The sequence below is a fragment of the Serinus canaria genome, chromosome 1, assembly GCF_022539315.1.
Source record: "Serinus canaria isolate serCan28SL12 chromosome 1, serCan2020, whole genome shotgun sequence".
NCBI lineage: Eukaryota > Metazoa > Chordata > Aves > Passeriformes > Fringillidae > Serinus > Serinus canaria.
In genome coordinates, this window is record NC_066313.1 from 49561812 (window position 1) to 49581595 (window position 19784).

Here is a 19784-nt window from a genome sequence, read left to right on the forward strand (position 1 = left end):
TGGTGAGGCCAGGCTGGTGCCCAGACTTCATGCAAACCAGTTCATATGGGGAGGATTCAGACCCCACGTCCAGGGAGAGGAAGCTGCTTTCAGCACCTTGGACAAGATCCGGGTGCCCTCAGGGGTTCTATGGGATGCAGACACCAAGGGGAGAGGGGTTCCTTACTCCCTCCCTAGTGCTGGCTGCCAGAGCTATCATAGCAGCAGACAGAGTAAGACCCAAGTCCCTTCCATCAGATGGAGCCTACCTTTTCACATTTCAGAGCACTGCTGTAGGATGCACCAAGACTAGAGCTGCCAAAGCAAGAGCTATCACAGAGATGCGAATCATTTGCAGATGACATAATTACCTGGGGTTTCCACCCGCCGGTAATGGTAGGGGTTGATGCACACTTCTTTCTGTTTCGAGCCAAAAGGGAACTCACAACATTCCAGTGGTTTCAACTCATGGTGTGATTGTAAGTCAGGCCAGCGCCACACTCTGCAGTATATGACGTGGGGAAGCCCCTTGCGGTGAGACACCTGCAGCCGCCCATCCAAGGAACGCGGGATCGTGACGCATTTACTGGGCTGACCCGGGCAGCTCAGAGCCCTCTCCAGTTCTTCCATGGCTCCTTTCTTCTTCTTTAACTTCTTCACCAAGGAATCAACAGCTTTTTCTGCCCACTTTTCTTCTTCATCTCCTTGTTTCCAGCCCAGCAGCCTTTTCACTGCTGGGCTGGTGAAGGAGAACAAGGAACTGATAGGGGTGCTGGAGTGCATAAGAAGCAGAGATTGCGCGCGAGCGTCAAGGGAAGCACAAACTGTTCTCCTGTCTTGCAAGGCCTGCACAGAGTTTCCACAGTGCTGTGATGGACACTTCCTTTAGTGGAAGGAAGGAAGAGAGGTTCTTTCACACGTACGTTTTTGTAGTCTTAGGCACTGGTTACTAGTAGTCCAACAGGGTGGGTCTCAGAACTTTCCAAACATCAAGAAACTGCTGATGAAGCCTGGAACAGCAACACAATACATGGTTAGGCTTCACACACTATTTCCATTGTTCCTTCAATAAAATGTTTTGAAAGAGAAATCATTCAAAATGTGTAGTTAATTTTCAGTGGTTTTCTGTTTGGTTTTTAATGTTTATTTTGGGCCCAAGCCTCTCTTCCACACTATCCACCCCACTTATTTTAGAGTTGGACCATGGAAATTGTAAAGTATCCAGTCCTTCAACTTGTGTTTAGAGTTTATTGCACCAGGCAAATGGTTGCAGGACTAAGATTATTATTAGTACAAAACAAAATTTACCCTCTTTTTTTTATGCTGGTAGCTGTAAGTTCAGTGCAATCAACTACTATGAAAATAAATCTGTGATATCAAATTCTATGGAAGCAATGAGTAGAACACTGTTCTGATTTCAACTCGCTCTCTGCCACTCCAATCTCACTGCACCGCCAAGAGTTGTAAAATATTAACTGCAAAATTAATTTAAACTTCTCCTAGATTTCATTTAAGGCTTTTGAAAGATTTACTAGTATTCTCTAAATTTATTTATATTTTCTTACATGGAAGAGAAAAGCTTTTTTTGCCTATACAGTCTGTTTCTCTCTCTTCAACAGTTCACAGCTTTCTGGATCCAAATCACAGACTTTTGGACACAGTTTGTGCTGGATGGATCCTGAGTTATTTTTGCTAGGAGTTGCTACATCTGACAAAGTCCAACAGAAAGAGTTTAGCTCTTGAGGGCTTTCCTTTTTTTTTTTTCATATAGCTGGAGCCAGTCTAATTTTAGCTGAAAATTACATATTTCCACTGACTGGAACTCTGAGGAAAAAATGTCCTTGTATGTCAAGCTATTTACTGCTTTAAACATATTTCATGGACCCCCTGTGCATAGCAAGTCCAAAGGTCTGAACTACACAGAGGGCACTTAAAACAGGAGATGGGGCCAGCTTCCAAATGGATGCCTCTAGAAATGCATCTCCATGAGTGCCCTAGTCCACCCTTGTGGACCCTTTTGCCCAACTAATAAAGGCCTGCTCACAGTCCTCAGCACCACTTAGATGCAGCCTCTGAGGAGACAGATGTTGCCCAGCACAGGGAGTGGCAGACCTTCACAAACCATATTTTTGTGCAATTTCCTTGAATATACAGGTCTTGTAAGAGTTCAGAGGGCTCCTGGGGACACCATGTGCAGGCACAGGTACAACACAGTGAGACAAGAGGCCAATCCCAAGGACTGGCTCTTTGGCATACTCGGATACCCTTGGTGCCATGCAGCTCTGGAGCATGCAGCAGTGTGAGCACACGTGGCCCAGGGCAGCACAGCCTCTTGGACAGGCTGTGGTGTTTACTGAGGATCAAGGACTGCCTAGAGCTGTTTTTCTCCTAGCTCTTCTGTTTTGTTCTCATGTCCATCCCTATGCCCCACTGCATTTCCCTTTAAAAGATGCCCGTCACCCTGAGAAATGCAGATACATGGAAACATAACAAGCTTTTTCCCTTCCTCCACAACAGCAGCAGTGATAGGGGAAGGGGCTCAAAGTCCCACAAGCTTTCCACTGCACTAGGAGGATGGAAGCACTTGGCCCCACAGAGGAGAAATCATTAAATCAACTCTTTGGCAGCAGCAGCTGCTCCTCCCTAAGACTTTCATATGCCAAACACCATGAAAATATGCACAAAGGAGCTACAAAACAAGAAAGCGAACAGGCACACCTTGCTTCAGGCACCCACCAGTGTGGCATTGTGTGTTTTTAGAATCAGTTATTCCTTCTGTAACTCAATAATGGTTCGGTCCTCAGTTCCCCCCAGGTACTTCCCTCACAATGGTTTCTCCCTATTGGAGCTGCACCCCCCTCCCCTGTCTGTCATGGTGACCACTCCCCTTATCTCGAGAATTCTCTGTGTCAGTCATTCCTTAATTTGATGTATGATTTGCCCCTGGGGTTTTTCCCCTCCCCTGTGTGATCCTCAGTGGCTTAGCTGTAACCCACACTCCTCCCTGGGTCCTCATTATTGCTTAGCTTTGTGTCTCCTCCCATCACACCCACTCCCTTTATCAGCACCCCCCCTCGCTACCCCCTTTGTTGCCTGTCCTTGAACCCACTGGGAAAGAAGATTAAAAGATCCTTGGTTCTTATACGGGTGTCCCTCCTCCTTCCTTTTCTTCGGTACCTTGTAGCTGAGATCCGCCTGCACCACCCACGCCACAGACGGTAACCACTGCCAGGGTTCTGGAGGGAATCCGGGAGTGGCACTTGGTGTGGCCAGCTTCGGTCAGGCCGGGGGCACTCTAGCCGGGCACCCACACAGCCCCGCAGCCGCAGGAGAGAGGCTACACACCAGAGCACTGAGCTCTGGCTTATGCAATTTCTACACTGTCAACCTCTGTGTGTGTCCATTTGTCTTCGACTGTCAAGATAGGCTCTTGACAGAGCATGGCAGAAACCCCCTCACTTGTGCCCTTCATCAGTCATAGATTGATTCCATGGAACTGTGGAAACCCACCATACAAAAAGAAACTTCAGATTCCAGATTTTTTTTCCCCTGCTCTGTTTAGTAAAAGTCCAATGACCTGGAGTATTTAACTGGATAGTTACTAATACCTCTAGACAAAACCAAAGTCTATTCCAAACACTTAGAGGGTACATGTGAGAATGAAGGAAAATCAGAGTGATTTATCACAGGGAAAAAAAAAACCCTCAATCTGTTTGTAAAACATAAATTGGATAAAATTTAGCAGGCAGGCTCCAGCAGGAGCAGGCTCAGGCTGCAGAGCCCAGCACCAGCCCCATCCAGACATCCCGTGCAGTGGACATGTCTGTCCCTCGCTGCCCTGGTGAGAACCTGCGGAAGATTCACCATCATATTGCTGTCATTTCCTGGTGGCACCAAAACCCACCCGCACATGAGAAAATAAAACAATGCTGGGATCACTGTGGATCAACCCTGAAAGCAGCAGGAGAAGCAAGGAAAGCCTGCGATGAAAGCCCACCAGACCAGTAGCAGTGTAGAAGTCTCTGTTCTATGCTGAGAGGGAAAATGGCTCACACTTCTTATCTGAGGGGGTCTCCTGGGCATTGGCATGTGTAAACAACTGCTCCTGATAAGTTAATGCAACATTACAATCCTCAGATGTGGAAACATACATGTTCACATAAAAGTATTGTCCCGAGATTTTCTTTTCCATTTTGACCAAGGTTTTAAATAAACACATTAATCTCGTTCAGTCAAATTAAATAACTCAACAGTGACATCAGTATGAGTCTGAGCACTATTGTTGCCGGTGGGAGAGTCGCCAAAACTATGTGTATAAAAGCAAAAGCTGTGCTTTGCAGACCATGTGATGTAGTCTCAGATAAGTACATTGCACAATTTCCTACTGCGCTCCCCCCAGTTTCTTCTAAAATATTTTTTCCCCAAATTCAACTGACATATAAAATATAAATGGTATTAAATAAACTAAACAGCTTTCAAATAATGTTATCAGAACATCCTAGTTTAATGCTATTAAATTACATAATACTGCACACTACTCAGCAAACTAAACTCTGTGTTGCTACGCTTAGATTCTCCCTTGCGAAATAGTGAGGCAGCCACTCTGCTCCGGGGCTGCAGCGACAGAGATGTCAGTTCACAATTTAATTTTAACAGTCTTTCAGGACAGCGGTTGCTTAAGCCATATGCCTTTGGTAACAAGCAACTTGACTACCCAACTGGAATGTTTCAAACCCACACTTGATATATTTTCTGTGCTGATGACCCATTGTGTTTCTTGATGCTCGATGCAGTTTAGAGTAGCAGTGGGGAGGGAAGTGTTACAGTTTTGATCCATATTCCCAGCACATGTCCATCATACAATGATGGAAGTTCTGGTCTGGTGAGCTCTATCTCCCTCAGTGACAATATGATGTGCTATCCTGAGGATGACTCAGGCATTGTTCAGGATATATTCCTAACCCAATTCCTTCCTCTGGGACTACAAGGAAGGCTTTGTCTATCTGTCAGCTAAGTGAATGGTCAACACTAAACACAGTCAGTCTTCCATGCTGTAGATCTTTATTCCATCACTGAGTATAGCATAAGATCTGAAGCTTGATTGAGGGAAGAGGTAGAAGACGTATGGGACATGAGCATGGACCCACCCTTTTTTTCCTGTGGCCTGCAGGAGAAGGTCAGACTGGAAATATGTCAGCCCAGTTCACTGGCTCCATTCTCACTAAACATAGGGTTGTCTACTATTGCTGTGGCACAATAGCAGTGGGAAACATCTCTGGGCACAGGAACTTTATTACCTGTAGCATGTTATTACCACAGCATCTGGAATGGCTTTGTTCTGTGCCAGCAGCACTACCCCAAACCACTTTTGTGCATAGTTCAAGAGTTAGGAGGGAACAGGGGTCACTCCTAATAAGGCAGCATACAGCTACCACGTTTGAAGGGTGAGACAACCATTGCACAGAAGTAAGCCTCAAGGCCAAGAACAGTATAAGGCATGTTTCATTTATTAATAAAGAAGCAGTCTTTCAGGAGAATTTACTTGGCCACATAAACACGTCCAAATTTTTGACACCCATATCTGTCCTACGCATCCCCAAGTCCCTAAATCTATATTTGAGAAAAATATATGTGTACATAGCATGGACTATTCCACATAAAGGTAAACAACTAGGAAAAAAAAATCAAAATCAGGCACTGCATGCAGCTCATGCTGTGTGAGATGAGGCACCTCAAGTCTGAATGACTGCAAGGCTAAGAGCCGGCAAAATGGATATGAAGTGGAAGGGACTAGGATCTTTTCTCTTCCTCCTATGCCTATTTTTCACCTTCCGATGTAGAAATAGCCTGTAGGTCCTCAGGTCAACAGGAGAAATGTGTTGCTCCAGGAGCTTCACTTCAGTAACTTCTACTGTAGTACTAGAGAGCCTGACACTCTAGTGTTGCTCCAAGAGCTTCACTTCAGCAACTAGTGTTGCTCCAAGAGCTTCACTTCTACTGTAGTACTAGAGAGCTTTTCTCTGCTCCTGAGAAAAGCCCCACAGGGGCTTTTCTCAGGAGCAGAGAAAAGCCCCACATTATTGTGGGCTTACAACTTCCTAACTGGAGCCAGGTCCTGATGAAGCCAATAAGAGGGGTTCTGGAGTTCATGGAAATTAAACATGCCCTCCTCTCTGTCTAGTGCAAACATGCTGACATCTCCACATGGAAAGATTTTGTTAAGTTTAGATTTTATCTAATGTTAAAACGATGCATCATGTCAGGGAAGATTCTCATCACACCTCAGCAGAATGCCTGTGCAGTCCAACATGCTGATGAAGTTTCTTCTAATTCAGTTGTCATAGAATCACAGAATCATAGAATATCCTGAGCTGAAAGGGACACACTAGGGTCATCAAAGCCAACTCCTGGCCCTGCACAGACCACCCCAAGAGTCACGCCATGTGCCTCAGAGCATTGTTCAAACACTTCTTGAACTCTTTCAGGCTGGTGCTGTGACCACGTCCCTGGGGAGCCTGTTCCAGTGCCCAATCACTCTCTGGGTGAAGAAACTTTCCCCGATATCCAACCTAAACCTCCTCTGACACAGCTTCACACCATTTCTTTAGGCTGGGGGAATTTCACTCCCATAGGCACAGCAGAGAAATTGTACCAGTCCTTGTTAAATTTCACTCTAAGCTTTCTGCAGAAGTCAAAAAGGAAAACTTTCACAGATGCTAATGACAACAGACTTAAGACACCACTGTGTAAAAGCAAAGTGTCCAACATCCCTCAAAAGCATATCTGTGTATGTGTATGGAGTGGGCAGATGTGTATCTGCTTCTAGTCTCAGCATAAAGCTTCAAGGTGCTGACTCCACTCCAGCACTTGCCTGGTGAGAGGCATGGTTATCTGTCTTGAGAATGCCTGACATCATCAGTCTCAGTGTCACTGCAACAGCAAAGTAGGGCCACAGAGGGAGACTTCTCAGAGGGTCGTCTAGACATAAGCCATGCAGTTCTTGGAGATGCATGCGGCTGGAAAACGGAGCAGTGAGACAATTATAGCTGGAAGTCTGACACTCAGTGACTAAATCACAACAGAACTGGAAGGGAGAAAATTGTTTCAGTTGATCAGTGTGAAGAGGAATGCAGTGAACATGCTCTTGGTTAGTTATTTTTACCTAGCACTGATTCATTTACTTCTATCTACTATGAAAGAGAGAAGCACGTTCTCTTAAATGATTCTTGGTATGTTTTCAAATGTGCCCAATGAGCAGCAGCCTGCACACACCCAGGGCTGGCAAAGAACCTCCCGAGTCAAATCATCACTGCTACTCACTCTGGGGATCTTCTACACATCAGCAGGGAAAAGGATTTCAAAACAAACAAACAAACAAACAAACAAACAAACAAACAAACAAACAAACAAACAAACAAATGTGTATACAAATATGTGGGTCTCAAATGAGTGGCAAACCTCACCAACCTTGCCTTGGGCCTCATGCACCAACCCTTTTTTTTTTAGCCTGAACAGCAACTTGGAGCTGGGCAGCAGAGGTTTCACATGTACACTCATTCCAGGAGAGCAGTGTGAAAGCACAGCCTGAGCAGCACAGTCCAGGAATCAGCTCATGGCTCAGCAACAGTGGCCACATTTTTGAAGCATGTAAATCACTTGTTCCACTCATGGCACCCTCAGCAGCAGCTGGGATCCCTCAAGGCTTCTTCTTATTCTTGGGACCCACCCCTGGGACAAGGGTGCTGTTATGAACCTATCTGAAACCACTGTCTTTCACACACAAGAAAATACAGTGAATGAATTATTCATTGCAGTGTTCCCAACTTCTTCCACAATCACAGAACCTAACACCTAGGGTTTTAATTTAATAGGATGAAAAGAAGGTTGGGGTTTTTTTAATTAAGAAATTAAATTTCTTCCCAGTTTGACCCTGGACTGCTCCAACTAAAAAAAGATCCAATGATAGGAGGTAGAGTGTTTGAAGTTGAAATTTATCCATGTTTCACACAGCCCTGGCAAGATTTTATTTATTTGTATAAACTTGAATGAATAATGCAAACTTCTGAAACTAATTTCCTTGAGTATTTTTCAAGTTTGTTTAGAAAACCCTTCTACTGTGACCTTTATGTGCAGGCATCATTATTAAGAAGCAAATCTCACAGCACCTCATGCTTCTCCAGCCACTTGTTCACCCTGTAGATCCTTCACCTGAACTCACTGCCTCCCAAATAAAGTAAGAACCAAATTTGATGCTAGTGACTAAAAATTTCAGGCATCCACATAATTGTTCTGAGCTCATGTAACCACTCAAGTATTACCTCATCTACTCAGCATCTTTTAGCTTCTCTTAACAGGAATGACACATTCTTACTTGATACAAAGGAGGAAAGATTCAAGTATATAAGCTGCACACCTTAACACAGCTATGTGCTCTTCCACACAAACAAACAAACATCAGGAGTGTTTATACTCCTGTTTTTCAGGAGTATAAATTCTGTCACAAAAGAAAATAAAGTACCCAGGTCATGTTTGGTATGCCCATGATGCCTGATTAGGAAGCAATTCCTGCTGTAGGACTGCTGTGGGACTGTGGATGAGCACATTGGCAGATGCTTCAACAAAGCTTCGTTGGTGTGGCATAAGATGGGGAGAGCAGACGTGCATGGGCATGGTGACAGCACCCCCATGTGCAAAGTCTTCTGCAGACAGGAAAGGGGCAATCTGTCTTTCATGTCCACTTGAAAAATAAGAGAGAGCATACGAGTAGGATAGATCCGTGTTGGGACAGTTGCTGCTGTCTGCAAGTGTATTTTACAGCTTGCTTCAAGAATAACTGTGCTGGCCTTGGGGAGGAAGAATGGACTGGAAAACACCTTGGGATGAGCCCTTATGACCCTACATCCCCTACTACAACCAAGTAAAAGGGTCCCTCTCTTCTGGTGTAGCACAGGGCTACACTGGCTTTGATCCTTGGGCTGCTTGCATCCAGCTGCTGAGGATGGCAACCCAAACCAGAGGGATTGATGTTCCCACCAAATTTTGCCTTTGAAAATCTCCCACAATATCTGAAGGCACCCCAAAAAATTAGCACAATCAAAGTCTATGTAAAAATATTAAACTGGACCAATTTATCACTATGATCTCTCTCTGACTGCACTTCCTTCCTCGGTATTAATTTTTAAAGGAAACCAGTGACTGTGATGTTTATAAAGAGTGAACCACACAGTATTCCCTGTCTGGGCCCCACCAAAGTTTCTAAGATGCAATCCCACAGGGACACATCCTCTCCTCTGCTTCACACCCTGCTCCCTGCAGGCAGGAAGAAGACCCATCCACCCAGTGCCTGCCTTACCCCCTCCTGAGGCTGCCTTGCTCAGACTCAGACAGGCACCTCCGAGGAAGAGCCCCTCTCTCTGCTACTTCCCTCCAGCAGAGCTGCAGGCTAAGGAGCACTCATGCCATGGAGGAGACCTGAGGATGTACCTGTGGGGGAAGGCAGAAGGCATTGGGGTGATGAGGGGGTGCATCAACCTGCCCTAGGAAGATGAAATGTCTTCTCATGGCTCTGGCTATTCCCATTTTACAGCCAGCCGGTCCTGCATTCCTCACATACCCACCATTCCCAGAGAAACTGCAGCAAAGCCCATTGGTGTTTCTAAAAATGGAAGGGTTAGAAATAGGCAAAAAATAGAATTTCCGTTTTTAAAATAAAAGCTGATTCGTCTCTGATATAAAGTATGAAGCCAAGTGCCTGCAGAGCAAACACTTCACAGAGGAAGAAGGGGACTTGAGAAGAACTTCAGCTTCCATGCTGGTCTAAAGTTTACAGCCACAATAATCGGATCCTGTAATCCTTGTTATCAATCACTGGCATTCTTGGAGTCATTCCCAAATACTCATTTTAGGAAAAGGATTTGCTTAGATTTAGATATTAAGAATGTTGTGAATAAGGATACATCTAAAGAAAATTACTTCACCAAGGATGTGGCACTCTAGTGTGACGGGAACCTATTCTGGAAATTTAGTGTCTTAAATTGTGAGAAGAGAGTACTCTATTGCATACCTGGTTGTGTCTTTACAGTGCACACAGGGAAAAAGGACAAAGCAAATGTTCCCTTCACACTGTATGGTAGCACATCCCACCTCAAGGAGGTCTGTCTGAAGCATTACTCAGTTCCGGTGTTAACATAGCAGACGTCTTTGGCAGATGATTTAGCATCTCACAGCTTAGAAAGTGAAATACAGATCAATAGATCATATGGATCCTGGATAAAAAACTCAAGAGGAAGAACTTCCAGAAGTGCTTCCCCTCTGACTGGCAGCAGGCCTGGGGAGGAAGCAACAGCACTGCTGGCCACATCTCCTTCTCTGCAGGTGAGACAGCCTGGCCAGCTGCATAGGGGGGATAGATTTCACACACAAGACACTTTCTGTACACATCACACTAGCAGTTGTCCACGGAATCACATTAGCATTTCACTGTGTTCAAACCACATCACATGCAAATCTGTTTTTCCTAAAAGGCCTCCATTGTGCATCACTGTGGGAAATTGCTAATGCAATAAGATTGACATATAGGTTCTCCTGCATGAACATCTGCAGTAATCTGTGCTAATTGAGCCCTCGGTGGCTTGTGAAACCCTGCAGGGGGGAGGAAGGGTGGAGCATCCACACATCCACATCTTGGAGAGCTGCAGCAAATAACTGTGTGGAGAAGAGGTAAACACTAGTATTAGTGTGCTTTATCCATGCAAAGGTCTGGCAGGGATTGCCTTGGTCAAGGGACCAGGATATTTTCTATGAAAAATATCTGGATGTACTTGGACTGTCTGTGGAAGTTATTTCCCAACAACAGGGCTAAGAACAAAAGGAAAGAGAACTTGCCTATCTAGTTCCCCCCTGTGGGGGAAAGAAGGAGATAGCTGGCCATTCCCAGGGACTTCAGATGAAGATGTGGGTGCTCAGATTCTCTGTAAACCAGAACACCTTCTTAGGAGATTAAACAGGTTTCATATGCCTACATTTGAGCCTGGGAATAAAAAACAAAGACTGGATTCTCTTTAGCATCTAAGATGACATGCCATGTTAACTACCAGCTTCAGAGAACACTGAGCAGAAGGCATATATCAGGCCCTGAGTCCTTAGAGGAAATATTTTACTCTTCTTCAAATCCATCTCAGGATTCCAAGGAATACTCCATCTCTTCATGGCTGTTGCTGCCCTTCCTCCCCCCTCCTAACACTCAGCTCTGGCCCATGCAGCCCCTACAGCCCAAGGCTCCCATGGAGGACACCACCAAGAAGCCTGAGGTGGTCCTGTACGACCATGCAGCAGGACGGGCATGGGAGCTGCAGCCTCCCATGGGAATAGATTTTGGTTTCTCTACTCTAGATGTCTCTGTGAAGGTTTCATGCCCTGTGTGAAGTAATCCAAGATCTGTTGATGAGAGAGAGATAAATCAGCTACCTCCCATACGCTGCAGGGTGAGAAACTGCACCTTGGCAGCTGGGCCAGAGTAATTTGACAGAGACAAGTAGGTTTGGATAGGCAAGACCAGCAAGTAACCAAAAGAGAGTTTTGAAAAGCCACATGAACTGCTTGTGCCTCTGGTCAGTTTTGTGCCCACTGGGCAGTGTGCAGGATGCTTCCTGCCACAGGCCTCAGGGTAAACAGCCTTTCCTCGGGTGCCTCTATTTCTGCATCTGTCCCACAGGTGCATCGACAGGGATGGCTTTGTAAAGCATGATCTGATGAGTAATGCTGCAAAGAAATGCTTAAAAGAAAAAAATAAGTAGGGTTTTTGGGGTTTTGTTTTTGGTTTTGTTTTCTTGTGGGGGGGGGGTGGTTTTTTTTTGTTAAGGGAAGGCAAGCAAGAAAACACACATAAAAAAAGATTAGGCATTGTTAAAATGTATTGACCTCAGCTGCAGGGTTATTTGCATTATAAAGGATTCTTCATTAGGTGGAGCTTTGCTGCTGGCAGACAAGGCCTTCTGGAAAGGGCACCTCCATGGCCAGCTCCTGCCTGCTGTTCTGCACAGGGCAGCTGCGTGACCCAGCTCACCACCAGGCAGAGCAAACACAGAACCACCCTTATCAAGAAGTGGCCAATCTGACTCCCATTGTAGCCAGGTAATGAGGGTGAAAGGAAGCTTGAAGCAGAACAAACTCTAATGACCCACGGGTCTGCTAATTTTCTTTCCTCCTCATTTCTCTCTTTTAATGGACAGTGAATTTGAGGCCAACGGTTGTGGGGAACTCAGGATGTGGGGAATATTTTCAAAATCTATACAAAGGCCAGGCATATAGAAAGACTCTAGAATGGGAGATGTTTCAGGAAGAAAAGCAAAAGATGCAGATTTTGCATCTGGGAACAGACCGTAGGTGGGAGAAGAGATCTTGTTGGGAAATGAGAGGTTGCAGTACCAAGCTGGAATGTTGCCACAGTATGGACTAATGCTTTGGCAGCTGCAAATAAAAGGAAGGAGGGATGTAAGAAGTAACATGAAGAAAAACTGTCAAGAGATATCTGGAAGCATCACAACCTGTGAGGAAATAGAAGAAGCAAAGATAATGCTAAGTTTGGCAGAGGGAGGATGGTGATGCCACTGACAAAGAAAAAAGAGTGGGAACTAAACAAGTTCTGGATAGAAAGATGTGAAAGATAAGGCTTTGCTTCTCCCACTCAGAAACACACTTCGATCTTAATGCTGTCTCAGAAAAAGAGAGATCAATTTTCAGATTTTCTTCTTCTGTTTTTTTCTTGGTTTTTAATGTAGGGGTGGCTGCATAGATTGGGAAGTCTCCTTCACTCCATGTCCACCTCCACCATGTTCTTGCTGTGCCCCTGTTTAGAAGAACTGAACCTCAAAGAGAACTGCTCAACCTTATAATCTGTCTAAGGTGCAGAAACCTGCAAATGGTCCTGTAGAACAATCCACCTGATGTTTCACCTGCTTTAATTAAAATGCAAACCTGTATTAGTCAGGTTCTCTGTCTGGGCTCTGATCCTGCAATCTATTAAATCCACTCATCTGCAAAAGCACAGCCAGATTTTTAGCTGCTATAATAAATACACAGGGCCCAAGTCTCTTTAAGTCGCCTTTCCAACTGTAAAATTCCCACAGTATTAACCAAACACTGCAGACAAAATATAAGATGGGAAATAATTTGGGATATTCTTGAAAAATTAATTTTGTTGCACTGTGTTCAAAGTCTAGTGCTTCTCACAACTGTTCTCAAAGACACTAATAGGACCACAATGATTATCTCAAATTGTTGTTGTTATTACTATCCCTTGCTGCTCATGCACAGTAACACTAATGGTTCTTTACACCCAAAGAAACCAGGCAGTTAGTCAGAACAACCTTTACTACCTGTATTTCTGCTGTGTTGTTTTCAGTTAAAATATTTGTGATGCATTATTTGGGTTTTTTTTTTGTCTTCCCCAGCCCTGTAAGTATTATTTGTAAATGGTATATATTGCACAGAAAATGGAATCTCTCTACAGTATCACTGTATTTTTTTCACCAGACAAATTAAAGAGCATGTATATATATGCATATATGTATATTTGTCTCCCCTTGTTCTTTTAAGCTTCTTTGAAACAGGGTCCCCAATACTGCTGATTCTGGAATTACTGTTAGTCAGTATCAGCACTGGTGATAAACTCCAGCTAGTGTTTTGGTTAAAGGTCACTTGTAATTAGTAGTCATTGTCCTTTGAATTTAACAATGGAAAAATAAAACTTTATAGCGACAGATTAGCCTGGCCATCAAAATTACAGCACTTTAGCACTCAGGAGAGAGGATTGCATGACACACTATCTCCCCGTTGATAACAGCAGATAGCTAAGAATTCAAACACGAGATGCAGAAAGCCTGTAAAAGAGTAAAAGGAGAGAAAGGAGAATTAACTGTGCAGATGTTATGTGATACATTATAGTGACACTTCCACACTCCTCTTTTAGTGAGCTGGGCCTCATCTTGTACCCACTGAAGCGAAGATGGAGCACTGCTGCCTGTTTTCATGAGAGTAGCTTTCAAACCCGAGGTGCTGCTGAGTTCCTCTACACCACATCTCCCCACCTTCTGCAGATACTTGGCATGTGTGTGCATGACTTTTTAGTGAAATACTAATTCTCAACTTTTTCACAAAGTTGTGCAGTTGACTGCCTTGTGCATGTTCGTTTCAGTTGCTGCAAATAAATAAAAGCTCTCTCCACCTCGTATCAGTTTACAAATACTGACACGGATTAGATGCATCCATCAGGAAATCTCCTGGTTTGCATATATAATATGAATATGATAAGGATTTGTTATAAAATACACTTGACCCTTATTCCAGGCACTTTTGCAGAATTACTGTTTATCAGCTTACGTGCAAGGTAATAAAGTGAAGAAGAAAATGTTTCTAATTCCATCACAAAGGACAGATGGGAATCGGAGCTACTTCTGAACCCTGTAAATGCAAGATATCCTTCTTGATACAACTGACTTAAAATGTATTTTTAGGCATGTTTATTTTAGCTACTAAGTCAAATTAACTCAATATTTAAAAAACCAAAAAACAAACCACAAACATCCCCAGCGTCTGCTTTAGAATCTAACAGGAAGCAAAGATGAACCAGCCAGACACTGGTACTTATCAAATCTGAAAGAAGGGAGTTGTCTGGCTGGATTAAAACAGATGAGGTTTGTTTGAGTGATGACATTTGTCCTACCGTTGCTGAGAAGAATTTTGCAGCACTTTTTTCGTGTTGTGCTCCTGAAGATGGTAAGATTAGTCCTACCACATAAATATTTGCACATGTAGAGGGGCATATTTCCTCACATCAGAGATGCTGAAGAGTACTGAGACTTGCGTTATCTGCAGTGCCCTTCTCAAACCACTGCAAACTTGAATACATTCCCAAACCATGCACATAATTTCCTACTTCTGCCAAGGGAGACCTCCTTCACTAAATAGTTGACCATTCTGGGCTGAAATATTTCTTTCACTAATTTATAAGATGCAAGTAATTAATAGCGGGAGTGCATGTCTGTGCATCTGCACGTGTCCATGTGTGTGTCATTTATTTTTATTCTCACTAATGCCTCTTTTAAAGCAGACCTGGGTAGAATTAAATAAATTTACCCATAAAATCAAACTAGGAAAACACAAAGTCACCAAACAATATCCGAACTGTTACCAACGAGCCGAACTCCGAATTTCCCCCCACTTAGAGCCCCCCACTTAGGCACAGAGATAAAATTACAGTGATTTGTAATTTGCCATATCGAGAGCTATTGTTTTTGGAAATGTTGGTTACTTGCTAACCAACAAACGTGTAACGTTTTAACTTCGGAGCCAATAGACAAGAAGCCAATCAGAGTCACCGTTCGTAGCTGGAATAAAAACCCCGAATCCCAGCAATTCTGCTCCGTTTTGCCCGGGAGCGTGTCCAGGAGCGGGATTTCTTGAACAGAAAATAACCTCTGAAAGGAAAAGTATTTCCAAACGTGTCATGTGGGGCTCAGTTGTTTCTTTTATTTTCTTTTTTTTTATTTTAACCTCCCCTCTCCTACTTAAGGGAGAAAGAAAGAAATCCTGACAGCGGGAAGACTTGTCACCGTTTAGCCATCCATAAAAATGTTTTTCCCCGCGCTCCTCATTTCGCTCGCCGTCCTGGCGTCGGTCTGTCTCATCTCGCTGCTCTGCGGCCCCAGCCCCCGCCCGCACACCGCCCCAGCGCAGCGGGGCCGGGGCCGCCAGCCGGGGGGACACCGGCCCGGGGCGCCGCCGCGGCTGCTCCGCCGGGCGCACGGGGGGATGGATGCTGCGCCCGCCGCCGCCCCGCGACCCGGCACCTCTCGGAGAAGGATGCGGGACAGCCCCGGCGCGAAGTTTGGAGCGACGGCACCGTTCCCCGTCCTCTCTGCTTCCCCTCTCCGCCCTTCCCGGGACGCGGCCGGGAGCCCCGGCTCTTACCTGCCACGGGCGCGGGCTGGGGTCTCGGCGCGCCGCTGGCGGGAGCGGGGCTGCAGCTGCGCGGCGGCGGCGGCGGGGCCAGGGCGCAGCGGCAGCGGCAGCGGCAGCAGCAGCCCCGGCCGGCGTCAGTCAGGCGGGAGCCGCCAGGCTGTATTAGTGCGCCGGGCTGGAGCGCGGCCAGCAGCGCCGCGGCCGCTGGCCCGCCCCTCGTCCCCCCGCCCCCGCGCCCCCCCGGCCGCGCTCACACACGCTCGCACACACACGATCGCACACACCCGAGATCGCTCACACACGCTGTCACACACACACAAGATCTCACACACCCGAGATCGCTCACACACAAGCGGACCTCCACACACTCGCACACGCTCGAACACTTGGCACCGCTGACACACTCGCGCATCCGCACAGATACAGATACAGATACACGCACACGCTCAAGCACACCCGGACGAGCACACGCCCATGTGAGTTACACACACACTCACACACTCACACACGCACACTCATACTATGCACGTCCCCGCACCCGCACCCACCGCACGCCGTCCCTCTCCGGGCTCACCGCTCCGCACCCACCGAGTTCTGCCCCTCCGGCGAACGGGCTCCCCGTGACAGAGATCACCCGCAGGCACAGGCACACACGAGCCATCCCCGCCGAACCCGCCCTTCTCATATTCCCCGCTGCCTCTCGCCCCCAGACCCGCGCCCCGCGGGAGCGCAGCCGCCTCGAGGGCCGCCATTCCGCCGGCCCGAGCTGCCCGCGGAGGGGATGCCCCGATCACTGCCCTGCTCGGGGCCGGGCGGGGCCGCCGAGGCGTTTGTGTATGACCGCCGGGCCGCCCCGGGACAGGTCCTTTCTGAAAGTGCCCCCGCAGCCGGCCCTTCCCCAGGGCCCTTCTCGCCAGTCCCCGAGGATGGACACAGTGGCCAAGCGGGGCGTGGGCCAGCTTCAGCCCCGTCCTGCGCCGCTACGAGTGCTGCTGACCCGGCTTTTGGGCTCAGGAGACAAACGCCGGCTGCGAGCAAAGACTTGGAATCAACGTCGTCCCTCTGGGACGTCTAGACAGCACAGCTGCAACGGGTTTGGGGATCAGACTTCTCCTTCCCCCGCCGGGCTGTGAGGAGGTCCCATCATTGCTCGGACTGGTGAGAGAACACCAAACTGCAGCTGGCACTGCTGAGCAGATGCATTTCCTGCTACAGAGATTACCTATTAAACCCTCATATTCCCTAGAAGCAAGTGTCTTTAGCTATGTAGCGTATTGCATTAGCCGTAATAAGGAAGGGCTGAAAGAAGGGAAGTCAAGTGGCTTCAAGGACACTAGACATAAAAGCTACTCCTGAAACTGGGGCTCCAGGCAGTGCTAGGAACAGGTACTTTCTGAACCTGACCCTGGCTGCATTGAGGGGCTCCAGTTAAATTGCACTGTGCCTTTTGAGGTCAATCAATAAATATGATTAAAGATACCATCCTGCTGACATTTTCACCAAAATTTTTTACATTGTAAAACATGACAGCAAAGCTAATGTTGTTTGAGTAGACATCAAAAAGCCACAATGCAATTAGGGCTCCGCAGCGCAGTTTTATCCAAGCATGCGTGCGTGAGGGCTGTGGTGCAATAGGGAGATACAATGTAATGCCCCAAAATATCTCTGTTTCCTGCTTCGGACTAAATCGTCTTCAAATACCGGCGGCTTCCCCCCTGCTTTTGGGGCTTCTCCTAGAGGAGGCTTCTCGACAGATGAGTGTCAGAAGAGATGCTGTTAATTAAAAATCACTGTAAATATTAATAAAGTGCCAATCACACATTCTAACTCGGCGTGCTCTCAGATTTTATGTCCACAATGCTGTTTATTTTTAACTGAAGACATCACGCTGCAAATGTATACATGGGCAGTTGTGGGGGTAGGGGGTTGGGTTGGCAGAGGTGTGGTGTGTAACTTACTGAAGCACAGCCAAATTCTGCTGGGTCTCACTGCATCTCTTTCAGGTGTTGAAACCTCTGTTTTCTCATGGCTCTGCTCAGAGTTTCTGCTACCAAAAAAGGGGTGGCAGGACAAGGCAGGTCATTACTTCTGCCACTCTGGTGCACAGCCTGCTGTGCTATTTCCAGTCTGCCTGCTTTCATTAGTGGGGTACATTAAAATACCAGTACTGCTACTGGAGTGATCCCAACCAGCAGAGCTGCTGCCTAGATTGAGCAGTCAGTTCCTAAAACTTTACTTTGATTGAAGCTTCCATTTAAATAGGCAAAAATTATTTGTGAAATGACTTAATTGCATTCCTATTTGTGCTGTCGTGGTTTTAACTATCCCATATCGGAAAAAAACTCTTGCTAGCAGAGGTTACACATATGTGTTTACACACACACACACATAAATATATAAATAGAGTTTGATACATTATAGATTATACAGCAGGCAACAATTTTTTTTTTTTTGCATGCAGCTGTGTTTCTGATCATGTGGCATACACACATACATGTTTTATTACAAGAGCTGAATATGTGCTGGTGTCACCTGTGATCTGCTTGGAATCTTTGGAATGAGGGATCTCCTCAGGAGCAGTGCTCATATATCCTGCCTGTCCTTTCCACTCTCTCCACGCACACTTTCAGAGCCCAAATCCCTGAGCCCAAATGTTCTTCTGCATGGCTTTCAAAGCTGATGTCCCTTTTGTAAGGCTCTGCTTCTCCTGCCAGGGTGACTCATCACCTGTCACTTCTCTGCACCACCTGGGCTCTGCTAATTCCATTTTTCTTTCGCCATTATCTCTCTCCAGTGCCTCATTTCCCATCCTGCCCTTTGTAAAAGCCCTCCCTTTGCCTGCACATGATGTAACTTTCTCAAATTCCCTCCTGTAAAATGTGGACCAACCTTCTTTACTCATAAAACAAAACCTTATTGAAGAATTCTTCTTATTTTGGTCTGTATTTTGTCTTTTTGCAGTGGACAACTCTGTAAAGAAAATCATCAGTATAAGGTTATATAGAAAATAGTAAAGACTGGATGTAGCTGTAAAATGGATGGAAAGGTACTAATCTGATACTGTGTAAAACATAGAATAACATGAATTTTCCACTTGGACGGAACTGCAAGTTCCTGAGAGCTGTAAATACACAGACTCTGTAGGTACTGCTCCAGGGCTCCAGTCGAGTACTGGCAGTGTCCACCACCGAACAAGGAACAGCTGTTACAACAGCAGTGTCCTGTGCCAGGTGATGGAGATCCCTCAAACAGCTCCACGTGTGCTGCTGCAGCCCCTAGAAGACTCCTAGCCACACTATCTTGGATTTGCTGCATGAGTTACATTTTCTTTAAAGGCTTTCTCCAGGCAAAGACACAACAGGCACTTGCATCTGGCAGCAGATTTTTGGGAACAGCAACATAGTTGTGGTTCTGTTGCCCGCTTTGCCTGTGCCAGAGCCCTGGAAAGTGAGGGCTGTTCCTGTATTGCAGGGTGGAGTCAGATATGTGAGACAGCATTGCCAAGAAGAAGCTGATTATTCGAGCAGCAGCAGCCACCATCTCACTCTCTCCATGGATGCCTGAACTACAAGCCCAAACCCTGCCAGGATGCCCAGCTCCACACCTTTTTCTCCTCTTCCCAGGATAGGGCAGGACCAGCCCTAACTCCTTACCCTCGGGTTTGACTCTTTGATATTTCTTGTGATGTCTGGAAGCTTGGAGCTTACCCTGCTTCTTATTCACAGCCAGTTTAGGTATCTCAGTATCCTGACTAAGGTTCCAACAGTTTGGACACATCTGTATCAGGTTTAAAAATAAGCACTTGAACCATCAGGGACTCTTCCTTTACACATCATTTCCAGCAG

The 19784-nt window shown here is 46.1% G+C and overlaps 1 protein-coding gene across 1 annotated transcript in view; it reads right to left on the reverse strand.

Moving 5' to 3' along the window:
• Positions 1–16009, reverse strand: part of SMAD9 (SMAD family member 9) — a 43168-nt gene extending 27159 nt beyond the window's left edge. The window contains exons 1-2 of the mRNA XM_030234731.2: positions 15949–16009; positions 351–989 (exon numbers count right to left, since the gene is read on the reverse strand). Coding sequence (XP_030090591.1) covers positions 351–762 — 412 coding nt within the window. The 5' untranslated portion in view covers positions 763–989; positions 15949–16009. The remainder of the gene's footprint in view (positions 1–350; positions 990–15948) is intronic.
• Positions 16010–19784: the final 3775 nt, after the last annotated feature.